This window comes from Pholis gunnellus (genome assembly GCF_910591455.1).
Source record: "Pholis gunnellus genome assembly, chromosome: 14".
Lineage (NCBI taxonomy): Eukaryota > Metazoa > Chordata > Actinopteri > Perciformes > Pholidae > Pholis > Pholis gunnellus.
The window spans coordinates 11,623,692-11,651,236 of NC_136541.1; the positions used below are offsets into that span (position 1 = coordinate 11,623,692).

Sequence of the window (27,545 nt, forward strand, 5' to 3'; positions counted from 1 at the left end):
AAACTCAACATTTACACGTCCTCACCTTTAAGTTACTATTGTGAAGTTGTTGGTAAACAACAGTTGCTTTCTGAATAATGAATATGAGTCGATTGATATCGCTCTTACTTGCAGTTTGACCTTTTAGAGCCAATTTTATAAATGCCACATCAAATATATTTACCGGATTTGACGTAACAATCCAGGATGTTCATCTCAAGGCAGTTCAGCTTTATAGTCACAGAATGCATTTGCAACTTGGTTCATACCGGTGCTTTGACAGGGAGCCGTGTGTGTGTGAGGTGGGTTTCCATCACCAGCCATGCTCTCTAAGCAGGACGGCACGTTGTTCCCATCATGGCCCCCGGGGGAAGAGGACCAACTGGTGGCCCTCGGCCTTCCCTTCGTCTGCTGCTTCCCGCTGCCAGGCAGGCAGCCACGTCAGCTGGTGGCCCCGCACTGGCATCGCATAGCTAGAGGTATCGACACACTTCCGCAAGACTGTTGAACTGTTTTAATGTCAGTTCCTGACTGCTATTGAAACTGCAGTTATGCATGCATTACTCTCCAGCTGTAGTGGCAGATGAAGTCTGTAGGGGAGGTTGCCCGACTGCAGAGTAGCGAGGGCTTATCAGCGCTGCTCAGTCCACACAGTAGGTGATTAAGCAGCTGCTTCCCAGGCTGAAATGGGAGGAAACCTCATACAAGTAATATGGAGCCAATTTGCTCATATTAACCGGAACATAATGCAATGCAAGATGTTTCTCATAATTCATGTTTTATTGAGCTAAACTAGACAAATGAATGTAATTGTCGTCGAGGCCTTTTTTCCCCCCACACGGGTCCAAAACAGTGTCTTGCTTTTATCTCAGCCTCTCTCTCCTCTCAACTCTATTTCACTTCACTGGACGGTGTGAGAAGGAAATGAAGTACTACGCTGTAGTGTGGCAACTGGCATGATCACCAATCGTGTATGTAGGTATGGTCACATCATAATCATCAATATCAATAGAAGTTATGTGAATACATCATTCTGATTATGTTTCCTCATCTGTCTTTGTTTAATAATCCAACGTTGTGTTTTTGACAGAACTTAACCTCTTTCACTGCAGAGCTTTGGCCTGACTTGTTTCTTTTGCTATTTCATAACACTGAACTCTGATCACAGCAGTCCTGGAAATCATTTTGAAATCTGGACTCTAAACAAATGAATCACTCTTGTGGGTGCAAGTCTGTGTAAACAGACATGAAAGAAACACGGCCGAATGCTGCAACATTCACTGGAATGTTACATGTATAACACATACAATATTAGAGTTTAAACTAAAACCTCACGGCACCATACAGGTTCATCCTTGGTCAGGATGTTAACTTTCTAATCAGATGAAGGTGTTCACAACATGGAGATAATATCATGATCATTATGACTGCTAATGCTTTATTATGATAAGAGAAACTCATAATAATGAGGTTCTGTCTTATGAATATTACTTGTACTTGTTTATGTCATAACTCTGACTTACTATCACATTATGATGAGAAACTTCCTCACCATTTTAATATCAGTCATAATCTGAGAAACATGAAAAAAGACAAATAGATATTGATTTTATTTTAATCTTTTAAGAACAAGGCAAAGTGTTGTTCTGTACTTTATATCTCACATGTATCTCTGATTTCAATATGCAGTAAGTGTTTGTAATGTTCATGCTTGCTGCGTTTTATCAATGTGTTGACTTAAGAGCGACAGCGTGACATCAGAGACTTTTTGTGGAAATACCCACAACAATTATTAACTGGTTTTCATTTCAACTGGGTTCTTCGCTCTGCTTGGTCGTGCAGTGTTTTAATTCCAAACAAAATGTGCGTAAGATATCTTGGATTTGTTCTTCTGGCTTGTTTTCCAGGATTGCTTCATGGTAAGAACATTAAATTCTATCGCCTGTCAGTTTATTTATTTATCTTTATAAGCGTTTCACTGCAGCGCTTTCTTACTTATCACTTTTTCAGCACAAAGTGCAACTCAGCCTTGTTCAGCTCCCGGACTGAATGATGGTTATTTGGTCCCTGAACAAGAGACATATGATCATGAAGCAAAGCTCACTTATGCCTGCGATAACGGACATAAACCAGCAGTGGAGGGCTGGTGGGCGACAAGCACATGTCAAAATGGCACATGGTCTCCAGAACCACAATGTATAGGTAAGTGTTGAGATGCAGAAAGCCTTCAGACTTGTTGTTTAGCATTAACTGTATGTCACCTTTAACATGTTATGGTTTCTTTTCAAACACTCCTTAGCAACTTTATTATATTCATACAATGTATGAATACTTCAAACGAATGAAGTCCTCTATCTGTAGCTTTAAGACACTGTAGAGTAAAAACTGTTTTACATTTCCGAATAATAGTGTTCAATATTTATACCCAAGGATTAAAAATGACTGAAAATTCTGATTTTTCATTCAGATTCAAGGCAGTGGAGCATTCCCTTTAATGCAGTTTTTTAAGCTATTTGTTTCTGTAATAAATCAAAAGTAAAAGATGTTGAAGACAGCCACCGTGGTAACATGTTTGTTTCTTTTATCCCCCTCAGATGAAAAAGCCTGCATTGCACCAGATATACCCAACGCAAAATACAGAGAAAAAAGTGATTGGTATAATGCTGGAGAGAAAATCAGGATAACATGTAATGGAGGATATGACCCCAAAGACAATAACGCCACAACCACATGTATCAATGGAATATGGTCCTTTGTGCCGGTCTGTGAGAGTAAGTCTGATGTTTTACACCAGCAAGCTGTAAAACCAATACCATTAATTCTTACCTTTGAATTCTCACCAACTCCACCAATCCAAGTAATCACTCATCCTTTGCCTCTTCTTCTTTCTTCTTTTTCAGAAAATATCGAGGCTTGTGGAGAGCCCCCTCAAATCCCCCATGCCGTCATCATTCATCAGGGATATCAGGACTTCTTTGCTGCAAATACAAGAGTGCAGTATGAATGTGAAGATGGATATACTGTAGAGGGAGAAGACGCCAAGAAATCTGTCTATTGCATCGCTGGAGACTGGACTGAAGGTCCAGTGTGCAGTAAGTGGGCAATGTGCTGAGATATGAAGTGCTAAAAATACTTTTTCTTGAATGCAAAATAGATAATTATCTGATCTCTAAGCAGGCCTTCTCCACATGCTGAAATAATGTACATAGGAATGTAGTTAGACTGATACTCAATATCTAAATCATTTGGGGGGAGGGGTGTCATAAATAATATATTTTGTAAGGACTTGAACATCCACTTCATGGGAGCCGAAATGCTACCACATCAAAGGAGTGAATGGCGATAGCTGTTCTGTCCTGATACTTATTCGGTTTGGAAAAGTTTAAACTCCAGCAACTACCGCCAAACTTGCATTAGAAAGTGTTTTCCATACTTTGCTATAGTAAGCTTTGGGACCATGCCAGGCTCACAGTCTGTAGTGCTCAATAAAACAACAGCTATTTTCTTTTTTCTTGATAAAATACAGTAATTCTGTCCTTTTTACCCCAAAAAATCTGTGAAAAATCTCCCAAACTCCCAAATTATGAGGCAATGTTTAGATTCACTCCACATGAAAACAGGAAGAAATCTAAATACTCAATGTTCAATACACTTGAACAAGAGGGTAAATTAAGAATAAAGGTCTGTGTCTTGGTAAACTTTCAAATAATGATTTGGATCGTTCTGCTGGTGAATTTAAGAATTTGCGGTACGTCCATATTATCAAATATCTCACTACAGTATACTGTTTGTATAATAGTAATAATGTTATTCCACTTAGACAAAGGTACTGAACGGGGTGCTGGACTGGGAGGCTCTGCAGAGGTGGGAACAGGTGGGAGACAAACTACATCTACTGACAGTGGGACACAACCTGAAGGTGAAGGAAGGTTATTGACAAAGTAGATATGAATGAGTAATCCATTTACCTATTCTCACTATATATATATATACATAGTGAATCAAATGTCTTTTCTTATTTCCACTTAGCCAGCAGACCTGGTAGAGGACATGGTGGGGGTTCAACTGGCAGTGGGCCACAACCTGCAGGTGGGGGTAAGTTATGTACATCATTGATTGAAGAAAAAAGGATCATGGTAAACTTGTTAGGCTGTTACTCTGAATCAGAAAGAAAAGGATGCTAAAGAACATCCCAGAGTGATAATAATGGGTGTGTCTTACCTTTTATCAGGAACGTCGACCACCTCTGGCCGGAATGAGAGAGTCATTAAGCCTCTATACACAAACGGTAAATAATTTGGATTCATTGCTCTTTTTAAATCACATTTATCAAACTTGGTTTTTGTATTCACTTGGTGTAACTTTTGCAAACCTTGCTGACCAATGTATGTAATAAAACTTGAATGTGTAGCTACTGACCATTCAAAAGAACTCTGTCTGGTATCTGGCTTGAGCAACAACTATAATTGGTATATAATTATTAGTGTTTGTTGGTGGGAAGCCAGTCAGGGATCATGTCTTCATCACTGCACTGATGTTTGGTTGGGGTGCAGCTGTGACGTCATGTCACACAAACACCACGGTGCAGGGGAACTACACAGGAAAAAACAAGAATTAAGTCGATTTAAAAAGCTACTCGGCAAGGTTTTAGTTAAACAAAATGAAATCATTCATTCATTCAAATAAAACATTGTATTACATTAAGTTGTGCTGTTGTGATCAGTATTTCATTGAGATATTATAACGATGTTAAATAACCTCTTTATTGAATTTCAGTCGAACGCTGTAAAGCACAACCAATTGTTCCAAACGGGGATGTTGTGGAGCAGAATGATGAGCTTTTGAAATACCAATGTAACGCCTTTTACACACAAGTCGGTCCAGACATCGTGAAGTGTTACAACAATGGCAGCTGGTCAGAACAACCCATCTGCCAAGGTATAAACAAGGCAATGCCAACATTTGCTATTCACCAAGTCTATCAACCATACATCCCAAAGAATTACAGTTTTACGTTTTTTTTCTGTTAATTTTTTGTAGCAGCGTTCTGTATCCTGGATCCCGCTGATCCGCAATGGCAGAGTTTAAGACTGTCTGGAGTTACATATATGAAGGAAGGAGAGGAGAAGTTCATTTATTGTGATTCGAATTATTACCGCCACCGCCGTGTTAAGTGCATCAATCGAGTAACGGTTTCTAGCTCGTGTAAGTATATGAGTATGCTCTTTACATTTTAATTTGCCACAATGCTCTTAATTTCAGCAGTTTATTTGCCAGATAACATACAGCATTTGAATATTAACTACATCTAAATCACTTAGTTCCAAGAAGAAAAAAAGTGTTTGTCTGTGTAACTAAAGACTAATTCCTGTTATTCCTCTGTGCCACAGAGCTCAATTGTTGTCCAAAGTCCATTAAAAACACGTCAGTGAGCCACACTCTTGCATTGGGGAACATGTTCCTTTATTAGATTGAACATGTAGTTTATTTTGATTCAATCCAACAAACGCCATCCTGGTCGTGAAAATAATCACAAGCACACCTGATGAAGTTATTATAGCTTCAACAAGAAAGATCTTTCACTCTGAGATAATACCCTGTTTCCTGCAGGAGTGGCAGGGTGTGAAATGACAGGAGAGTTAGAAAACAAGTGAATGAACAGACCGGGAGAGGAGAATGGCAAGAATGTCTTTAGTGAATCAGACTTCTACAACAAAGTTTCTCTGAGTAACGACTGAAGTATTCACTGCTGTTGTTTTGTTTTTTTAGGTTGTCGTCGTCATAGCTATAACTATGTAAGTGTTTTGTGTGTTTAATATTGGAGCACTCTATATTAACATTTATTACAGCTAGTGGTTTTGTGTGAATTAATTAACTTTTTTCATTATTGCTCATTGTCTGTGTTGTAACCAGGAATACTGTGCGTAAAGCACAGCAGAGGAATCACTGCTGGATTGACTACCTTCCCCGAAATAGTCTCCACCAGAAAACAACTACACCTAAAACATGTCATCAGTCACATTAGTATTTGACTTTCTTTAAACCTTTAACATTCTCTTGTATCTTTATGATTGTAACTCTTAATGCACTAATAACCAGACCTATACTTTGGATACAAATTTAACTTATTTGGTCTACAGTAGTCTGAATAAAATGTTCACTATAGAAATCTTAACAGAGATCTTTGCATTATTTAACTGACCCATTGGCTATATCAGTACGTATTCACTCTTCTTGTATTGATATATGCAGACACATGGACCGACAGACTACTACGTCCATTGTCTGTTTCAATGCTTCATGGTGGTTTCTTAACTAAATATGTTTTAAAAACAGAAAACACAACTATTCACACACATTTATAGCTTGTCTGACGTGTATCTTTGAAATGCTACAGGCAGATCTGTGGCTGCCGAAACAACAATGATTCAGAAGCACAATTCATGATTGTTCATTGACAGAATCATAACTTTACCGATTCAATTGAATCATGACCCGCTGATAGGTAAACACATATATGGATCGATAAACAAGATAAACAAGAGGAGTCTACAGACATCAGTGTCTCTGACATTAGCATTAGCACACAGAGGGCTTTGAGCTACATGCTAACATCAGCATGCTAACATATTCACAATGGCATCATAAACGCAATGATAAAATGCTAAGCAGGTATAATGTTCACTAAGTTCACCATCTTAGTTTAGCGTGTTAGCATGCTAACATGCGCTAAATAGCACTTAGCACATGGTTTTAGGTCCTAAAAGCAGCGAGTTTGTGATGCGCCCACTTCGTGTCTGTGTGTGTGTGATTCAAACCAATGATGGCTAAACTAAATAATATTGATTCGGTTGAGAAGGTCAGAGTCTAACTAACTGCCACTGTCAATAATCTCTCTCGCCGTCTCCAATCTATCATTGAGATGAAGCTGCCGAGCTAAGCGGCACCAGTGCCAATCCATCGGCAGTTGAGACTCCATTGACTCGCTGTCAACTGTGAATGGGCCAAATGTCCTGAGAAAATTTACAGCAAAGCTTTTTATTGTTAATAGAAAAATCGTGATTATAGCAGCATTAAAGATAACAGAACGTATCAGTGCTGTCATAATGTGCATGCTTTAATTAAGAAATAATCATCTAAGCTAATTCAAACATACTGTGTTATAGCCTGTTTACCATAAGTTGACACTAACTGAACTAAATGTCAGACAAAATGTGAAATAAATATAATACACAATGTGAAAGTGTGTGAACACTGATAGAACCATTGTTTGGTGTAGTGGAAATTAATCTTATTAATTTCCCTGTGAGAAATAAACGTGATGAGAAAGCTCTCAAATGTCTTTTAGTATTTTATTGAACTTAGAGACACTTAGAATAATTCAGCTGAATGGTCGGAGCTCTTTCCCCACGGATGGTTTGGAGGTCTAACAACAAGTTCAACAGAGAATTTGCAGGCACACTCACTTTTCGGATGGAGCCAAGCAGGTGCTGTTATTCCTGCCTGTTGTGAGAAAGGGTTATTTTGTGAGCTCCCACAACCATCGGGTTGAGACTACAGCAAGTCAGGCCTAAGGAACATTTGTTTGGTGGCGAGTTTTGCCTTTGCAACGTCGGCATGTTCAGAGTTAAGCGATACAAGTTGCATCTAAAAAGAACAACATGATAAATTGCCACAACATTTGGCTTTTACAATAGTTATCATCGGCCCTCGCCTCTCTATAATAACTGCTGTGCTTCTATGTTGTGGCCGGTGGGAACTGAACACACAACTGATGTTCTCTTCCATCTTGAAGTGTATGTATTATAACAATTGTTTAATGTCTTGTAAGGTTATAAGACATTTAACAATTATTATAATATATTTAAGCTCATATAGGGTTATATAAATATATAAGCTCATTTCCAGAAGTCTTGCTAAAGCCAGATTATGAAAGAGAAGATGCAGATGCCTTTGGATTCGAGTCAAACTGATTGAAAACGATTGAAAATACATTTTGAATATGCCGGCAAAGTGTGTTTGATTTCTTAAAACATTTTTGGCTTTGTATTTTGAACCATGAAGTGTGATTTTCTTTTCACTAAACACATAAATATGTTGGCTATTTGACAGACAGGCCCAATAAAACCCTACTTAAAGAGTGTATATCCAAATGTAATAGTTACAAAGTGATTGTCCTCTAGTTGTAGTAGTAAAGTGGAGAATTTGTTTCGATGTTTTTACCCTTATTAATTTGCGTTCTTAAAAAAAAGAAAAGAAATCCACTTATCTTCTAATCACCAGTATTTGATTCAATTAAAGTAAAATTCAAAGGCGATAATTCAAGAGGATTTGACTTCAGAACAATTATGTTTGAGATGCTGCTCCGTCACAGAGACTTTTAATCTCATTAGATGATATAAAGAAATAAAAGGATATTTCTTAGTATTATCTCAGCAATGATTTGGAGTTGTTGTGAATATCTGTGCCAAATTAGCTTTTCTTACTTTGACATGTAAAAATGCAGCACACACGAGGATCCAGCAGACGATCATCAGAGTTCAGGCTGGAACTCAAAGACAAACTGTTCATGGTAAGTAATAAGTGACTAAAAGCTAACAAGTGATGTGCGTTTGTTTGCTTTATTCTGTTTTTTAAGTTTGTTAAGTTAGTTACTGTGTTTTGTAATTTCATGATACTGACCTCTGATCACAGAAGTGGCCTGTGTTATCCAGTGGAGTCTGGACTGTAAACACTCTCATAGATTTCTCTAAAACATTGTCTGACAAAGCAAATGAACCTTTCTGCGTTAAACAAATGATAAACGGTAAAATAACAGGAGCAGTGTTTTGCAGAATATGATCAGCTCCTCTCAGATATGTTCATTATGTACAACTGATTAAACACAAAGAGAGCAAATGAAGCAACAGCTTTTGAAATGTTTATTTCTACATTTTTAAGGAACCTCATTTGAGCAAGACATTTTAGCGAAATGTGACCGATCTGACTAGAGTACACAAAGCCTGTTTTTACATTTGTGTGTACAGCATGGGGACAGAAACTCAGCGTAATGTTTACTGTGTCTTAACGTTTTGGGGAAATGCCCTCAACAATTATTAACTGGTCCGTATCTAAACTGGGCTCTTTGCTCTGCTTTGTCTTGGTGATTTTATTCCTGACAAAATGTGTGTGAGAGGACATCTTGGATTTGTTCTCCTGCTTTGGTTTCAAGGAGTGCTGCACGGTAAGAACATTAAATGATGTCACTTAAAATCATCTTAATTTGGTAAATGTTTAATGTGCTTTTGTTTGTCGTATTTTAGTGCAAACGTCAGATCTGCCTTGTTCAGCTCCCGGACTGACTGATGGTTATTTGGTCCCTGAACAAGAGACATATGATCATGAAGCAAAGCTCACTTATGCCTGCGATGACGGACATAAACCAGCAGTGGAGGGCTGGTGGGCGACAAGCACATGTCAAAATGGCACATGGTCTCCAGAACCACAATGTATAGGTAAGTGTTGAGATGCAGAAAGCCTTTTGACTTGTTGTTCAGCATAAACTGTATGTCACCTTGAATATTTAATGTTTTGTTTTGTCTTTAATGTTTTTTTTTCGTTTTTTTCAACACTCCTTAGCAACTTTATTATATTCATACAATGTATAAATACTTCAAACGAATGAAGTCCTCTATCTGTAGCTTTAAGACACTGTAGAGTAAAAACTGTTACATTTCTGAATGATAGTATTTCCAAGAATGAAAAATTATTGTAAATTCAGATTTTTCATTCAGGTTCCAGGGAGTGGAGCATTCCCTTTAATAGAGTATTTTAAGATATTTGTCTCTGTAATAAATCAAAAGTAAAAGATGTTGAAGACAGCCACCGTGGTAACATGTTTGTTTCTTTTATCCCCCTCAGATGAAAAAGCCTGCATTGCACCAGATATACCCAACGCAAAATACAGAGAAAAAAGTGGTTGGTATAAAGCTGGAGACAAAATCAGGATAACATGTAATGGAGGATATGACGCCAAAGACCATAACGCCACAACCACATGTATCAATGGAATATGGTCCTTTGTGCCGGTCTGTGAGAGTAAGTCTGATGTTTTACACCAGCAAGCTGTAAAACCAATACCATTAATTCTTACGTTTGAATTCTCACCAGCTCCACCAATCCAAGTAATCACTCATCCTTTGCCTCTTCTTCTTCCTTCTTTTTCAGAAAGTATCGAGGCTTGTGGAGAGCCCCCTCAAATCCCCCATGCCGTCATCATTCATCAGGGATATCAGGACTTCTTTGCTGCAGATACAGGAGTGCAGTATGAATGTGAAGATGGATATACTGTAGAGGGAGCAGACGCCAAGAAATATGTCTATTGCATCGCTGGAGACTGGACTGAAGTCCCAGTGTGCAGTAAGTGGGGTAAGACTTTGTAATAAACATAATTAATAAATGGTGAATATATAGTTTATTACATTTAATCATTTTTATTAGTTATTTTAACTGTTTTCAAACAATGAAATGAACTGTTCACTCATAACAGTTTTCTTCTTGATTGCCTTTGTTCACACAATGCTGTGTTTTTTGGTGCATTACAAAAAAAACACAGAAACTTTACTAACATCTCCAAATTATTGCTAATGTTGTGTCTGCTGTGTGCGTAAATAGGCAAACTGATATTAGGTGATAATATGTCAGTGTTGTTCTGCTGCCTCCAAGTGGTAAAAAAGAATAGAGACGAATCACCACTGAACCTTTTGTCAATCACCTCTACTACTTGGTCCATAATGTAAATTCACAGTCATCAGCTCTACTTCTTCGTCCTCTCTTGTTGGACTGAGGGCAGACTGGACGCTACAGTGACTCACTATCGCGTCTAGAGGAACTAGTGGGACTACATGACGGGTTAGCGCGCTCGTTTCAGTGGATATCTCTGCAACACAACACATGACGTCTTTAGTATAGACAAAGTAAGGCAAGGCAAGTTTATTTGTATAGCACATTTCAACGACAAGGCAATTCAAAGTGCTTCACATAAAACCACCAGAAGCATCAAAACACAAGGCAAAAGAAAAGGAGATTTAAAAACTATTAAGAACATTCATTGAAACATTAAAAACAGTCATTAAAACATTAAAAGCAGTGTAAGAAATAAGATACAGTAGTAAAATGCAGAAATGCAGGAAATGGGGGGCACACTACATCACCTGGCAGTGGGACACAACCTGCAGGTGGAAGTGGTTTCTTGATTTGTATTTTAATATGAATTGGTGATATGTATGTACTGCTGTATTTTAGGCAGTGGAGCGGGTACTGGACATGGTGGTTCTGGAGGACATGACACATCTGCTGGTAGTGGGACACAGCTTGAGGGGCGAGGTAGGTTTTCATTTGTATGAGATATGAATAAAGAATATAACATAAATGTAAAGGATAATTACATTTTCTCTTGCGAGTACAACCTTACTATCTTCAAATTTTACTCAGTGAAACGTTGGGGAAATCATGATGTGTGATGAACTTTAAAAAATAAGTTTGCTTTGACAGCTTAAAAATATATTTGTTTCCAGAAACCTCCATTAACTTTAATTATTTCTATTTCAGTCAACAACTGTGTAAAACACCCCGTAGTTCCAAATGGCGATGTTGTGGAAAAGAGGGGAAAGTTTGTGCGGTACCAATGCGCTAAGTTTTACGAACTAGTGGGTCGAGAGAGAGTGGAGTGTTACAGCGATGGCACGTGGTCAACAGCACCCACCTGCAAAGGTAAAATAACAAAGTCACCTCTAAAGGTCTGTCAAAGAAGTTGAGTGGAGGGAAAAAGTGAAAAAATGTTGTTTCTTTTGTGCAGCCAGCTTCTGTTCAGTGGACACTCGTCACTTCTCTCGCTTCATAGATGATGGAGTTAAATTCATAAGAGATGGTGGGACGGTGGAATTGGAATGTGTGAAAAAGCGTTTCCAGTTTAACTATCACTATTCTGTGGGCCTGTGCAGAAATGGAAACATTTCCTTTTCCGAATGTAAGTATCACTTTAAGATTATTCCTTTACAGCACTTCACTGATTTCTCATTGTACTCATGGATGTGTCCATGATTGTACTTAGGGGTGTCACAATAAACTAGTGTTGACGATTATCGATAGATATGTTAATAATACACATATAAGACAGACTTCACCTCCCAATGAGAGTCAATAAGCTGCTCCACATTCACTGCTGTGTGATTGTTTGCAGGTTGTACAGAGTGGGAACGAAACCTGGTGAGTGTTAAGTCACTCTGTGTTTACGCTGATATTGTCTCACATTAAGCACTACTACTGTTTATTCATTCATGATTATGCATTTATATATTTTACAATATTGTTTTTGTTTGTAAAATCTTTTCACCAGAATGCTTGCTAAGGCTGTATCATCAAGGGGGAGATTCTGCTTCCTTTGGATTTGCTGAAAACAGTCTGGAAACGTTTGAGAGAGAAATGTGCTCTCATTATGTCACATTGATCTGTGAATGGCCACAAAATGTAGGAGCAACTTGTTTGCATGCTTAAAGCTGCAAAATGAAGGTCTCAATAAAGTCTTGAATTTCATCACTACTCTCTCTAGATTGTGTCTGCAGTGTTTGAGTCTAAATCACTTCAAATTCATCCAACTTACATCCACTTTGTCCTGTTCAGGGTCATGAGACTCTTCTAGATGGGTAGATCCTGTCACGAGCCTAATGACTCACAAATATCAATATTTTCAAATCAGATTTTATTGATCATGATAGAAAGTTTGAGAAGAGCATTGCCACTTTTTCAGAATATGAAGATTAACTGTTTTCAATTCAACTATCCAACAATTCATTGTGAACAAATCCATCTTGTTCCACTTCAATTAACAAGTCATTTCATTTAAAAAAAAATCAAATCTCACAGATTTAACATCTGTAACGTCTTGAACGTTTCCTTGCATCGCACAATTACAAACCCAAAACTTTTGAGTGACATGTTGTACAGACAGAACCTAAATTGCATTACATGTTACAGTTAAAGTTTAATCAGCATTACAAGGATGCAACTAGCGATTATGTTGTATTATCTATGGATATTTATTTATTTATTTGGTAAGCCAAATTAATTTATTAAAAATAGCGATGGTTTATCATAAGTTAATAGACACAAAATCAATAAGTTACAACCAACAAGTTATTATTTTTACTGGATAAATTACTCCAATGATTTATCCAATTTGATTAATTACTTTTCCGTCAATCGATTGATTCCTTAAAAATCAAATAGCTTTGTCTCTTAAAGAAACACATAAAATCCAAATTATTCTGTGCAACCATAACTCAGTTTGAACCAAAGATTATCAAACATCAGCTATCGGAAAACTGAACATACATACCACATGAATATATATATTTTGGTGACGATGAGGTGTGAATTTCCTGAGATCAGGCTGAACATCAAAGAGGTTATCCCATGCTTGTCTTAAACGTAATCATTTTGCATAATTGTCCTCTGTATTGAAGTGTCAGTATATTTTAGTGGTGAATACTGTAGCTTCTGTTCTTATTTTTAAATCAGTTTGCTGGACTGACGGTGCCTTCCCAGGTTTTGCTGAGCAGCGTCAGTGTGTGAGATCAGAGTTAGAGATGTTCTGCACGGAGGAAGCTGAATCCAGTCCCAACAGGGTGCCCAGGTAGGACTGCTCTCGGGGGTCCAGCATCTGATCGGGCCTCACGGGGTGGACAATGTTGGCGGGCTGAGGGGTGAGGGTGTACTTTTCTAAGAACGGCAGGTCTGTAGCCGCCTGGTAGAGTTCTGCTGCTGTCCTTCAGCCTGCATGCTCACAACGCTGTGAGTTTGTGAGGAGAGGCAATCTTTTCTAAACTTCAATAGAACTTTCCTTTTTTTGATTTGACAGTCAGTTGTCGACTACAGCTGTTACAACTGTTGGCTAATTCAATATATATGGGACTAACTCATAGCGCAAGTTAGACGTTATTGTGATGTTCGGGACCTTTGCTTGAGGAATTTCTCTCTAACAGCACACTGACTCCAATCCTGCTGCCTTCTTCTTCTTCTTCTCCATCTTCCGTACAAAAGTTTGACGCACTTCTCCTCCCGCAGCGTTGCCAACACCTCCGCAAAAAATACATCAAAACGTGCGGCCTGATCGGGAATCGTGCTGCATGAAAAATATTCGGTGATTTTTTTCAAACAAGTTGCTCCCATTTCCACAATTTTTACTCTTTATACACCTTAGGTTTCTAAAAACAAATGTGTTTCATGACCTACAAACATGTATAACAATTTGTGAGTCATTTTGTTCACAAACACATTGTTCAACCCACAAATAAATACAAACCAATTACAACAAATGTAAAACAATTTTACATGTTATATATATCCCAATTTGTAAAAATACATGTAATATTCTTATTTATTCAAGTGTTTCCTGAGACATTGCATGTCCCTGTCTCCCCTCTGAAAGAAAGGCTCGAGAGTTGTAGCAGACGTCACGCTGCTCTGACATGTTCAGTGTGATTTCGACTGGACGAAGCGATGCAGAGCACATGAAGAGCTCCAGCAGATGGCAATCACACACTGACATGGAGCTCGAAGACAAATCGTATGGTCACATCATAATCATCAATATCAATAGAAGTTATGTGAATACATAATATTGATTATGTTTCCTCATCTGTTTTTGTTTAATAATCCAACGTTGTGTTTTTGACAGAACTTAACCTCTTTTACTGCAGAGCTTTGGCCTGACTTGTTTTTTTTTCTATTTCATAACACTGAACTCTGATCACAGCAGTCCTGGAAATCATTTTGAAATCTGTGTAAACAGACATGAAAGAAACACGGCCGAATGCTGCAACATTTACTGGAATGTTACATGTATAACACATACAATATTAGAGTTTAAACTAAAACCTCACGGCACCATACAGGTTCATCCTTGGTCAGGATGTTAACAATGTTAACTTTTTAGAATTTACCTGCTGATAGGTAAACACATATATGGATCGATAAACAAGATAAACAAGAGGAGTCTACAGCCATCAGTGTCTCTGACATTAGCATTAGCACACAGAGGGCTTTGAGCTACATGCTAACATCAGCATGCTAACATATTCACAATGGCATGATAAACGCAATGATAAAATGCTAAGCAGGTGTAATGTTTACCAAGTTCACCATCGTAGTTTAGCGTGTTAGCATGCTAACATGTGCTAAACAGCACTTAGCACAGAGTAAACAAAGTTGACTTCTCATAAAATGAGGACTGATTGTAACATGTTAAAATGTTCTTGTTATCTCAAGATAATATTAAGTTGTGTCAAGACAATAAGAGAGTGTTGGAAAAATTCTACTCGACACCAAGTTTGAAATCAATAATCAGGATATTTATTCTTGCAAGAAGGAGCAGAGTTGTACCACATACAGTTATGCGTCAAGTTGCTGCTCAGACATCTGTCACTCAGTCTCTGTCTTTTATACACAGTGATAAACAATCTCCATAACAGGGTATGGTGACGGTTTGAACCAGTTTGTACCAGTCCTCCCTTATCTTCCTTTGAAACAAACTTCAATGTTATCTGTCTTCAGAGGCATTCTGTGGACTGACAGCTCACGGCTATAATGAGACAGTTGCAGAGTCTGTTTTTCAGTTACCAAGCATCATAGAAAAGTACAAACATTATGCATGTGTCATTCTGTATTTTTCCAACGGAGAGTTATCTGTCACAATCTAAACCCAACAGGAGCAGATGGAGGTAACTCACTCATACTGCATGAGATTATTCAATCTACATATGAAGTGTGTACAAAATGTAAGAAAACTTCAAAGATTTCACCAAAGCAAAGTATTTGCGCTGAACAGCTCTTTCTTTAATAAAAAAATGTATCTGATTGAATCATGTAACATAAGATATGTGTTTTTAGATATTCTGTTAAGATCTGGATGAATAAATAATTGAGTTCATTGTTCTTCTTTTCTTTACACGTGTGCATAAAGCATATTTGCCTTTTGCCCTTTTTTACTTTTGGCTCCAGAGCAACTGCATGATGCCTGTTTGCCTGGATGCGTGTTTACTCCACAAATATTTTGGAGACATGCCCCCAATAATAATTAACTGGCTTTGATCTGGACTCGGCTATATTAGCTCGACTTTGTCGTGTGATGATTTCATTCTTGACAAAAATGTACATCCGATATCTTGCATTTGGTCTTCTGATTTGGTTTCCTGGAGCACTTCATGGTGAGAATATTGAATACTTTCACAAAGAACCATTGATATGTGTTGAAAATAAATGTCACTGTAGAATAATTTTGCTTATTATTGTATTTTAGCACAACATGCAACACCGTCGTGCAGTGCTCCCAGGCTGGATGGTGGTTTCTTTTCTCCAAAGCAAGAGACTTATTCTGATGAAACACCGCTGACCTATACCTGCAATGATGGACGCAAACCTACAGTGAAGGGTTGGTGGGCAACAAGCACGTGTCAACATGGCACATGGTCTCCAGAACCACAATGTATAGGTAAGTGTTTGAGACGCAGAAAGCCTTCAGACTTGTTTTTCAGCATTAACTGTATGTCAGAATTCATGTTTTTTTCACTTTTTTATAAATACTTCATGTGACGACTCGTATGAACTGTTGTTAATTTCACTTCCTGTTTTATTTTTGTATTCACTTACCGATGCTTCTTAATTTGCTTTCTTTCCCTGCCTTTGTCTAGTTTTCCACCTGGTTTGTTCCTCACCTGTGTGTCTTTAGTTTATCAGACTTCCCAGTATTTATACCCCAGCTGCTCACACTCATTTGCCAGATTGTCTTAGTTCCTGCACTAAACTAGCTCTCCAGCGTTTTTAGTAGTAGTGTAGTGTAGCCTGTTTCTTTGTTTAACCTGTTATATCTGACTTGTTGTTGTGTTAATTCCGTGTACTGCCTGCTTTGCTTTTGTGAATCAAGGTTCAGTAAACTTAGATCTTTGCCCTCTACTCCACTCTCCTGTGATACTTGCTATTGAGTCACATGCCTGATCATCACACTTTAAAGTAATTGAGTCCTCTATCTGTAGCTTTAAGACACTGTAGATTAAAAACTATGTTTTACATTTCTGAATGATGGTGTTCATTATTTATATCCACGAATTAAATCTATTTGAAAATTCAGATTTTTCATTCAGATTCAAGGCAGTGGAGCATTCCCTTTCACATAAAGTTTTTTTTAAGATTCTTGTTGCTGTAATAAATCAAAAGTAAAAGATGTTGAAGACAGCCACCGTGGTAACATGTTTGTTTCTTTTATCCCCCTCAGATGAAAAAGCCTGCATTGCACCAGATATACCCAACGCAAAATACAGAGAAACCCAAAGTGGTTGGTATAAAGCTGGAGAGAAAATCAGGATAACATGTAATGGAGGATATGACCCCAAAGACAATAACGCCACAACCACATGTATCAATGGAATATGGTCCTTTGTGCCGGTCTGTGAGAGTAAGTCTGATGTTTTACACCAGCAAGCTGTAAAACCAATACCATTAATTCTTACGTTTGAATTCTCACCAGCTCCACCAATCCAAGTAATCACTCATCCTTTGCCTCTTTTTTTTTTTCAGAAAGTATCGAGGCTTGTGGAGAGCCCCCTCAAATCCCCCATGCCGTCATCATTCATCAGGGATACCAGGACGTCTTTGCTGCAGATACAGGAGTGCAGTATGAATGTGAAGATGGATATACTGTAGAGGGAGCAGACGCCACGAAATCTGTCTATTGCATCGCTGGAAACTGGACTGAAGGTCCAGTGTGCAGTAAGTGGGCAATGTGCTGAGATTTTAAGTGCTAAAAATACTTTTTCTTGAATGCAAAATAGATAATTATCTGATCTCAAAGCAGGCCTTCTCCACATGCTGAAATAATGTACATAGGAATGTAGTTAGACCAGTGGCGGGCCGTGCATTTTATACCTGGGCCTTCACTGCTGTCCTGAAGCTGAAACACAGCTACGGTTTCGTTTTCGTGTTTCGTGTCAAAATATAGCCAACACCTATAGATAGAGTGCGTCTCCTCTCTGCTCTGACTGCAGCGCGAGGGGCCTGTGTGTGCTTTGGGGCGGCGGAGGGGCTCACGGCAGCTCCCACTGCTCGTTCACGAAAGTGCAGAACGTACGTGCTTTAACGTCACAGTCACCAGAAAAGTCTCCAATAACACCAGAAAAAGTCACTAGATGTGTCACTAGTAGCTTTTGACAAAAAAAGTCGCCATGAGGGTTTGGAAAGTCGCCAGATTTAGCGAGAGAGTCGCCAAGTTGGCAACACTGGCATCAACTAAATATGTTCCCAGAGCAAAAATTGGATGTAACAATGGTTCCTATCACATATTAAAGTTAAACCAAACAAAAATCCATCTTCATACAAATAATAAATATATATACAAGCATATTAAAGCTACTGCAGATGTAAAAACAAACGCATTTAACTTACCAGAGCTGCTGTTCACTATTTAAAGGCAAAGTCCATCCTTCTTTCTTTGTTAACAAAGAGTTTAATCTCACGGTTGTTCAGTACATCCCTGCGTTTTAGTTCCAGTTAGAAGTCCTTCTCGATTCATGGACACCAGTGAAGACAGTCAAGCCTCCCCAGTTGTATTTCTTGAATAGGTTTTAATGCGTTTGAGGGCTGAAAATGTCCGCTCCACAGAGGCAGCAGATATTGGGATTGTCACCGCCGAACATGTCAGGCTAGCCCACTGACCAATCACGTACATCTAGGCCAGCTAGCCGCTCTGGCACGTCAAAGAATACGCCCAACATGTCAAACTAATGATCTGACTGGTTGAAGACTATGACAATCAACAATATCGTCCCCATTTACTTAAACTGCACATGGATTCACTTGTGAGTCTGCAGGCCTCGGGCCTCTCTTCTTACCTAGAGACACAGAGGTGAAATCTGATTGGATAAAAGCTCTACTTAAAACAAGCTGCACTGGAAGCAGAGCATCTGAGGAGCACAGTAGCTGTGCAATGAGAAAATAAGATAATGGGAAAAATATTTTTATAAATTATAATACATGTAGCGTATTTAAGAAAAAGTATTAAATGATAATATAGCTATAACTATATTCTGTTTAGGCCAGCAGAGAAGGCTTTGCAGGCCTTGACGGCCCGCCACTGATACTCAATATCTAAATAATTTGTAGGGGTGTCATTAATAATGTATGAAGTGTTACAACAATGGCAGCTGGTCAGAACTACCCATCTGCCAAGGTATAAACAAGGCAATGCCAACATTTGCTATTCACCAAATCTATCAACCATACATCCCAAAGAATTACAGTTTTACGTTTTTTTTCTGTTCATTTTTTGTAGCAGTGTTCTGTATCCTGGATCCTGCTGATCCGCAAAGGCAGAGTTTAACACTGTCTGGAGTTACATATATGAAGGAAGGAGAGGTGAAGTTCTTTAATTGTAATTCGAGTCCATACCTCCGCCTCCGTGTTAAGTGCATCAATCGAGAAACGGTTTCTAGCCCGTGTAAGTATATAAGTATGCTCTTTACATTTTAATTTGCCACAATGCTCTTAATTTCAGCAGTTTATTTGCCAGATAACATACAGCATTTGAATATTAACTACATCTAAATCATTTAGTTCCAAGAAGAAAAAAAGTGTTTGTCTGTGTAGCTAAAGACTAATTCCTGTTATTCCTCTGTGCCACAGAGCTCAATTGTTGTCCAAAGTCCATTAAAAACACGTCAGTGAGCCACACTCTTGCATTGGGGAACATGTTCCTTTATTAGATTGAACATGTAGTTTATTTTGATTCAATCCAACAAACGCCATCCTGGTCGTGAAAATACTCACAAGCACACCTGATGAAGTTATTATAGCTTCAACAAGAAAGATCTTTCACTCTGAGATAATACCCTGTTTCCTGCAGGAGTGGCAGGGTGTGAAATGACAGGAGAGTTAGAAAACAAGTGAATGAACAGACCGGGAGAGGAGAATGGCAAGAATGTCTTTAGTGAATCAGACTTCTACAACAAAGTTTCTCTGAGTAACGACTGAAGTATTCACTGCTGTTGTTTTGTTTTTTTAGGTTGTTATTATCATAGCATTGACTATGTAAGTATTGTGTGTGTTTAATATTGGAGCACTCTTTCTTAACATTTATTACACCTAGTGGTTTTGTGTGAATTAATTAACTTTTTTCATTATTGCTTATTGTCTGTGTTGTAACCAGACACGCTGCAGACAGTAAAGCACAGCAGAGGAATCACTGCTGGACCGACTACCTTCCCCGAAATAGTCTCCACCAGAAAACAACTACACCTAAAACATGTCATCAGTCACATTAGTATTTGACTTTCTTTAAACCTTTAACATTCTCTTGTATCTTTATGATTGTAACTCTTAATGCACTAATAACCAGACCTATACTTTGGATACAAATTTAATTTATTTGGTCTACAGTAGTCTGAATAAAATGTTCACTATAGAAATCTTAACAGAGATCTTTGCATTATTTAACTGACCCATTAGCTATATCAGTACGTATTCACTCTTCTTGTATTGATATATGCAGACACATGGACCGACAGACTACTACGTCCATTGTCTGTTTCAATGCTTCATGGTGGTTTCTTAACTAAATACGTTTTAAAAACAGAAAACACAACTATTCAAACACATTTATAGCTTGTCTGACATGTATCTTTGAAATGCTACAGGTAGATCTGTGGCTGCCGAAACAACAATGATTCAGAAGCACAATTCATGATTGTTCATTGACAGAATCATAACTTTACCGATTCAATTTAATCATGACCTGCTGATAGGTAAACACATATATGGATCGATAAACAAGATAAACAAGAGGAGTCTACAGACATCAGTGTCTCTGACATTAGCATTAGCACACAGAGGGCTTTGAGCTACATGCTAACATCAGCATGCTAACATATTCACAATGGCATGATAAACGCAATGATAAAATGCTAAGCAGGTATAATGTTCACTAAGTTCACCATCTTAGTTTAGCGTGTTAGCATGCTAACATGCGCTAAATAGCACTTAGCACATGGTTTTAGGTCCTAAAAGCAGCGAGTTTGTGATGCGCCCACTTCGTGTCTGTGTGTGTGTGATTCAAACCAATGATGGCTAAACTAAATAATATTGATTCGGTTGAGAAGGTCAGAGTCTAACTAACTGCCACTGTCAATAATCTCTCTCGCCGTCTCCAATCTATCATTGAGATGAAGCTGCCGAGCTAAGCGGCACCAGTGCCAATCCATCGGCAGTTGAGACTCCATTGACTCGCTGTCAACTGTGAATGGGCCAAATGTCCTGAGAAAATTTACAGCAAACCTTTTTATTGTTAATAGAAAAATCGTGATTATAGCAGCATTAAAGATAACAGAACGTATCAGTGCTGTCATAATGTGCATGCTTTAATTAAGAAATAATCATCTATGCTAATTCAAACATACTGTGTTATAGCCTGTTTACCATAAGTTGACACTAACTGAATAAATGTCAGACAAAATGTGAAATAAATATAATAAACAATGTGAAAGTGTGTGAATACTGATAGAACCATTGTTTGGTGTAGTGGAAATTAATCTTATTAATTTCCCTGTGAGAAATAAACGTGATGAGAAAACTCTCAAATGTCTTTTAGTATTTTATTGAACTTAGAGACACTTAGAATAATTCAGCTGAATGGTCGGAGCTCTTTCCCCACGGATGGTTTGGAGGTCTAACAACAAGTTCAACAGAGAATTTGCAGGCACACTCACTTTTCGGATGGAGCCAAGCAGGTGCTGTTATTCCTGCCTGTTGTGAGAAAGGGTTATTTTGTGAGCTCCCACAACCATCGGGTGGAGACTACAGCAAGTCAGGCCTAAGAAACATTTGTTTGGTGGCGAGTTTTGCCTTTGCAACGTCGGCATGTTCAGAGTTAAGCGATACAAGTTGCATCTAAAAAGAACAACATGATAAATTGCCACAACATTTGGCTTTTACAATAGTTATCATCGGCCCTCGCCTCTCTATAATAACTGCTGTGCTTCTATGTTGTGGCCGGTGGGAACTGAACACACAACTGATGTTCTCTTCCATCTTGAAGTGTATGTATTATAACAATTGTTTAATGTCTTGTAAGGTTACAAGACATTTAACAATTATTATAATATATTTAAGCTCATATAGGGTTATATAAATATATAAGCTCATTTCCAGAAGTCTTGCTAAAGCCAGATTATGAAAGAGAAGATGCAGATGCCTTAGAGTCAAACTGATTGAAAATACATTTTGAATATGTCGGCAAAGTGTGTTTGATTTCTTAAAACATTTTTGGCTTTGTATTTTGAACCATGAAGTGTGATTTTCTTTTCACTAAACACATAAATATGTTGGCTATTTGACAGACAGGCCCAATAAAACCCTACTTAAAGAGTGTATATCCAAATGTAATAGTTACAAAGTGATTGTCCTCTAGTTGTAGTAGTAAAGTGGAGAATTTGTTTAGATGTTTTTACCCTTATTAATTTGCGTTCTTAAAAAAAAGAAAAAAAAATCCACTTATCTTCTAATCACCAGTATTTGATTCAATTAAAGTAAAATTCAAAGGCGATAATTCAAGAGGATTTGACTTCAGAACAATTATGTTTGAGATGCTGCTCCGTCACAGAGACTTTTAATCTCATTAGATAATATAAAGAAATAAAAGGATATTTCTTAGTATTATCTCAGCAATGATTTGGAGTTGTTGTGAATATCTGTGCCAAATTAGCTTATCTTACTTTGACATGTAAAAATGCACACGAGGATCCAGCAGACGATCATCAGAGTTCAGGCTGGAACTCAAAGACAAACTGTTCATGGTAAGTAATAAGTGACTAAAAACTAACAAGTGATGTGCGTTTGTTTGCTTTATTCTGTTTTTTAAGTTTGTTAAGTTAGTTACTGTGTTTTGTAATTTCATGATACTGACCTCTGATCACAGAAGTGGCCTGTGTTATCCAGTGGAGTCTGGACTGTAAACACTCTCATAGATTTCTCTAAAACATTGTCTGACAAAGCAAATGAACCTTTCTGCGTTAAACAAATGATAAACGGTAAAATAACAGGAGCAGTGTTTTGCAGAATATGATCAGCTCCTCTCAGATATGTTCATTATGTACAACTGATTAAACACAAAGAGAGCAAATGAAGCAACAGCTTTTGAAATGTTTATTTCTACATTTTTAAGGAACCTCATTTGAGCAAGACACGTTAGCGAAATGTGACCGATCGGACTAGAGTACACAAAGCCTGTTTTTACATTTGTGTGTACAGCATGGGGACAGAAACTCAGCGTAATGTTTACTGTGTCTTAACGTTTTGGGGAAATGCCCTCAACAATTATTAACTGGTCCGTATCTAAACTGGGCTCTTTGCTCTGCTTTGTCTTGGTGATTTTATTCCTGACAAAATGTGTGTGAGAGGACATCTTGGATTTGTTCTCCTGCTTTGGTTTCAAGGAGTGCTGCACGGTAAGAACATTAAATGATGTCACTTAAAATCATCTTAATTTGGTAAATGTTTAATGTGCTTTTGTTTGTCGTATTTTAGTGCAAACGTCAGATCTGCCTTGTTCAGCTCCCGGACTGACTGATGGTTATTTGGTCCCTGAACAAGAGACATATGATCATGAAGCAAAGCTCACTTATGCCTGCGATGACGGACATAAACCAGCAGTGGAGGGCTGGTGGGCGACAAGCACATGTCAAAATGGCACATGGTCTCCAGAACCACAATGTATAGGTAAGTGTTGAGATGCAGAAAGCCTTTTGACTTGTTGTTCAGCATAAACTGTATGTCACCTTGAATATGTAATGTTTTGTTTTGTCTTTAATGTTTTTTTTTCGTTTTTTTCAACACTCCTTAGCAACTTTATTATATTCATACAATGTATAAATACTTCAAACGAATGAAGTCCTCTATCTGTAGCTTTAAGACACTGTAGAGTAAAAACTGTTACATTTCTGAATGATAGTATTTCCAAGAATGAAAAATTATTGTAAATTCAGATTTTTCATTCAGGTTCCAGGGAGTGGAGCATTCCCTTTAATAGAGTATTTTAAGATATTTGTTTCTGTAATAAATCAAAAGTAAAAGATGTTGAAGACAGCCACCGTGGTAACATGTTTGTTTCTTTTATCCCCCTCAGATGAAAAAGCCTGCATTGCACCAGATATACCCAACGCAAAATACAGAGAAAAAAGTGGTTGGTATAAAGCTGGAGACAAAATCAGGATAACATGTAATGGAGGATATGACGCCAAAGACCATAACGCCACAACCACATGTATCAATGGAATATGGTCCTTTGTGCCGGTCTGTGAGAGTAAGTCTGATGTTTTACACCAGCAAGCTGTAAAACCAATACCATTAATTCTTACGTTTGAATTCTCACCAGCTCCACCAATCCAAGTAATCACTCATCCTTTGCCTCTTCTTCTTCCTTCTTTTTCAGAAAGTATCGAGGCTTGTGGAGAGCCCCCTCAAATCCCCCATGCCGTCATCATTCATCAGGGATATCAGGACTTCTTTGCTGCAGATACAGGAGTGCAGTATGAATGTGAAGATGGATATACTGTAGAGGGAGCAGACGCCAAGACCAAGAAATATGTCTATTGCATCGCTGGAGACTGGACTGAAGTCCCAGTGTGCAGTAAGTGGGGTAAGACTTTGTAATAAACATAATTAATAAATGGTGAATATATAGTTTATTACATTTAATCATTTTTATTAGTTATTTTAACTGTTTTCAAACAATGAAATGAACTGTTCACTCATAACAGTTTTCTTCTTGATTGCCTTTGTTCACACAATGCTGTGTTTTTTGGTGCATTACAAAAAAAACACAGAAACTTTACTAACATCTCCAAATTATTGCTAATGTTGTGTCTGCTGTGTGCGTAAATAGGCAAACTGATATTAGGTGATAATATGTCAGTGTTGTTCTGCTGCCTCCAAGTGGTAAAAAAGAATAGAGACGAATCACCACTGAACCTTTTGTCAATCACCTCTACTACTTGGTCCATAATGTAAATTCACAGTCATCAGCTCTACTTCTTCGTCCTCTCTTGTTGGACTGAGGGCAGACTGGACGCTACAGTGACTCACTATCGCGTCTAGAGGAGCTAGTGGGACTACATGACGGGTTAGCGCGCTCGTTTCAGTGGATATCTCTGCAACACAACACATGACGTCTTTAGTATAGACAAAGTAAGGCAAGGCAAGTTTATTTGTATAGCACATTTCAACGACAAGGCAATCCAAAGTGCTTCACATAAAACCACCAGAAGCATCAAAACACAAGGCAAAAGAAAAGGAGATTTAAAAACTATTAAGAACATTCATTGAAACATTAAAAACAGTCATTAAAACATTAAAAGCAGTGTAAGAAATAAGATACAGTAGTAAAATGCAGAAATGCAGGAAATGGGGGGCACACTACATCACCTGGCAGTGGGACACAACCTGCAGGTGGAAGTGGTTTCTTGATTTGTATTTTAATATGAATTGGTGATATGTATGTACTGCTGTATTTTAGGCAGTGGAGCGGGTACTGGACATGGTGGTTCTGGAGGACATGACACATCTGCTGGTAGTGGGACACAGCTTGAGGGGCGAGGTAGGTTTTCATTTGTATGAGATATGAATAAAGAATATAACATAAATGTAAAGGATAATTACATTTTCTCTTTGCGAGTACAACCTTACTATCTTCAAATTTTACTCAGTGAAACGTTGGGGAAATCATGATGTGTGATGAACTTTAAAAAATAAGTTTGCTTTGACAGCTTAAAAATATATTTGTTTCCAGAAACCTCCATTAACTTTAATTATTTCTATTTCAGTCAACAACTGTGTAAAACACCCCGTAGTTCCAAATGGCGATGTTGTGGAAAAGAGGGGAAAGTTTGTGCGGTACCAATGCGCTAAGTTTTACGAACTAGTGGGTCGAGAGAGAGTGGAGTGTTACAGCGATGGCACGTGGTCAACAGCACCCACCTGCAAAGGTAAAATAACAAAGTCACCTCTAAAGGTCTGTCAAAGAAGTTGAGTGGAGGGAAAAAGTGAAAAAATGTTGTTTCTTTTGTGCAGCCAGCTTCTGTTCAGTGGACACTCGTCACTTCTCTGGCTTCATAGATGATGGAGTTAAATTCATAAGAGATGGTGGGACGGTGGAATTGGAATGTGTGAAAAAGCGTTTCCAGTTTAACTATCACTATTCTGTGGGCCTGTGCAGAAATGGAAACATTTCCTTTTCGAAATGTAAGTATCACTTTAAGATTATTCCTTTACAGCACTTCACTGATTTCTCATTGTACTCATGGATGTGTCCATGATTGTACTTAGGGGTGTCACAATAAACTGGTGTTGACCATAATCGATAGATATGTTAATAATACACATATAAGACAGACTTCACCTCCCAATGAGAGTCAATAAGCTGCTCCACATTCACTGCTGTGTGATTGTTTGCAGGTTGTACAGCGTTGGAACGAACGTTGGTGAGTGTTAAGTCACTCTGTGTTTACGCTGATATTGTCTCACATTAAGCACTACTACTGTTTATTCATTCATGATTATGCATTTATATATTTTACAATATTGTTTTTGTTTGTAAAATCTTTTCACCAGAATTTTTGCTAAGGCTGTATCATCAAGGGGGAGATTCTGCTTCCTTTGGATTTGCTGAAAACAGTCTGGAAACGTTTGAGAGAGAAATGTGCTCTCATTATGTCACATTGATCTGTGAATGGCTACAAAATGTAGGAGCAACTTGTTTGCATGCTTAAAGCTGCAAAATGAAGGTCTCAATAAAGTCTTGAATTTCATCACTACTCTCTCTAGATTGTGTCTGCAGTGTTTGAGTCTAAATCACTTCAAATTCATCCAACTTACATCCACTTTGTCCTGTTCAGGGTCATGAGACTCTTCTAGATGGGTAGATCCTGTCAGTCTGTCACGAGCCTAATGACTCACAAATATCAATATTTTCAAATCAGATTTTATTGATCATGATAGAAAGTTTGAGAAGAGCATTGCCACTTTTTCAGAATATGAAGATTAACTGTTTTCAATTCAACTATCCAACAATTCATTGTGAACAAATCCATCTTGTTCCACTTCAATTAACAAGTCATTTCATTTTTAAAAAAATCAAATCTCACAGATTTAACATCTGTAACGTCTTGAACGTTTCCTTGCATCGCACAATTACAAACCCAAAACTTTTGAGTGACATGTTGTACAGACAGAACCTAAATTGCATTACATGTTACAGTTAAAGTTTAATCAGCATTACAAGGATGCAACTAGCGATTATGTTGTATTATCTATGGATATTTATTTATTTATTTGGTAAGCCAAATTAATTTATTAAAAATAGCGATGGTTTATCATAAGTTAATAGACACAAAATCAATAAGTTACAACCAACAAGTTATTATTTTTACTGCATAAATTACTCCAATGATTTATCCAATTAGATTAATTACTTTTCCGTCAATCGATTGATT

General features: G+C 37.8%; 2 protein-coding genes and 3 long non-coding RNA genes across 5 annotated transcripts; all 5 read left to right on the top strand.

Annotated features, from left to right (window-relative positions):
* Nucleotides 1–2,019: 2,019 nt before the first annotated feature.
* On the top strand, nucleotides 2,020–3,019 carry LOC306706530. Its single transcript, XR_013767385.1, has 3 exons — nucleotides 2,020–2,181; nucleotides 2,574–2,750; nucleotides 2,880–3,019. It is a non-coding gene; the product is annotated as an uncharacterized lncRNA (long non-coding RNA).
* Nucleotides 3,020–3,022: 3 nt separating this feature from the next.
* LOC306706531 lies at nucleotides 3,023–4,866 on the top strand. The gene is made up of 5 exons (XR_013767386.1): nucleotides 3,023–3,071; nucleotides 3,800–3,898; nucleotides 4,009–4,074; nucleotides 4,211–4,267; nucleotides 4,756–4,866. It is a non-coding gene; the product is annotated as an uncharacterized lncRNA (long non-coding RNA).
* Nucleotides 4,867–5,071: 205 nt separating this feature from the next.
* LOC306706355 lies at nucleotides 5,072–6,133 on the top strand. Its single transcript, XR_013767367.1, has 3 exons — nucleotides 5,072–5,184; nucleotides 5,749–5,774; nucleotides 5,893–6,133. It is a non-coding gene; the product is annotated as an uncharacterized lncRNA (long non-coding RNA).
* A 3,008-nt stretch (nucleotides 6,134–9,141) lies between these two features.
* Nucleotides 9,142–12,523, top strand: LOC306706061 (complement factor H-related protein 1-like; the record flags this gene model as incomplete). Its single annotated transcript, XM_079172972.1, has 9 exons — nucleotides 9,142–9,202; nucleotides 9,282–9,473; nucleotides 9,880–10,056; nucleotides 10,186–10,386; nucleotides 11,263–11,343; nucleotides 11,569–11,730; nucleotides 11,816–11,986; nucleotides 12,200–12,225; nucleotides 12,356–12,523. The coding sequence occupies 9 exons, from the start codon at nucleotides 9,142–9,144 to the stop codon at nucleotides 12,365–12,367; spliced, it is 1,083 nt and encodes a 360-aa protein (XP_079029098.1). The 3' UTR covers nucleotides 12,368–12,523.
* A 10,920-nt stretch (nucleotides 12,524–23,443) lies between these two features.
* LOC306706062 (complement factor H-related protein 1-like) lies at nucleotides 23,444–26,839 on the top strand (the record flags this gene model as incomplete). The annotated part of the gene is made up of 9 exons (XM_079172973.1): nucleotides 23,444–23,504; nucleotides 23,584–23,775; nucleotides 24,182–24,358; nucleotides 24,488–24,694; nucleotides 25,571–25,651; nucleotides 25,878–26,039; nucleotides 26,125–26,295; nucleotides 26,509–26,534; nucleotides 26,665–26,839. The coding sequence occupies 9 exons, from the start codon at nucleotides 23,444–23,446 to the stop codon at nucleotides 26,674–26,676; spliced, it is 1,089 nt and encodes a 362-aa protein (XP_079029099.1). The 3' UTR covers nucleotides 26,677–26,839.
* Between the last annotated feature and the right edge of the window lie 706 nt (nucleotides 26,840–27,545).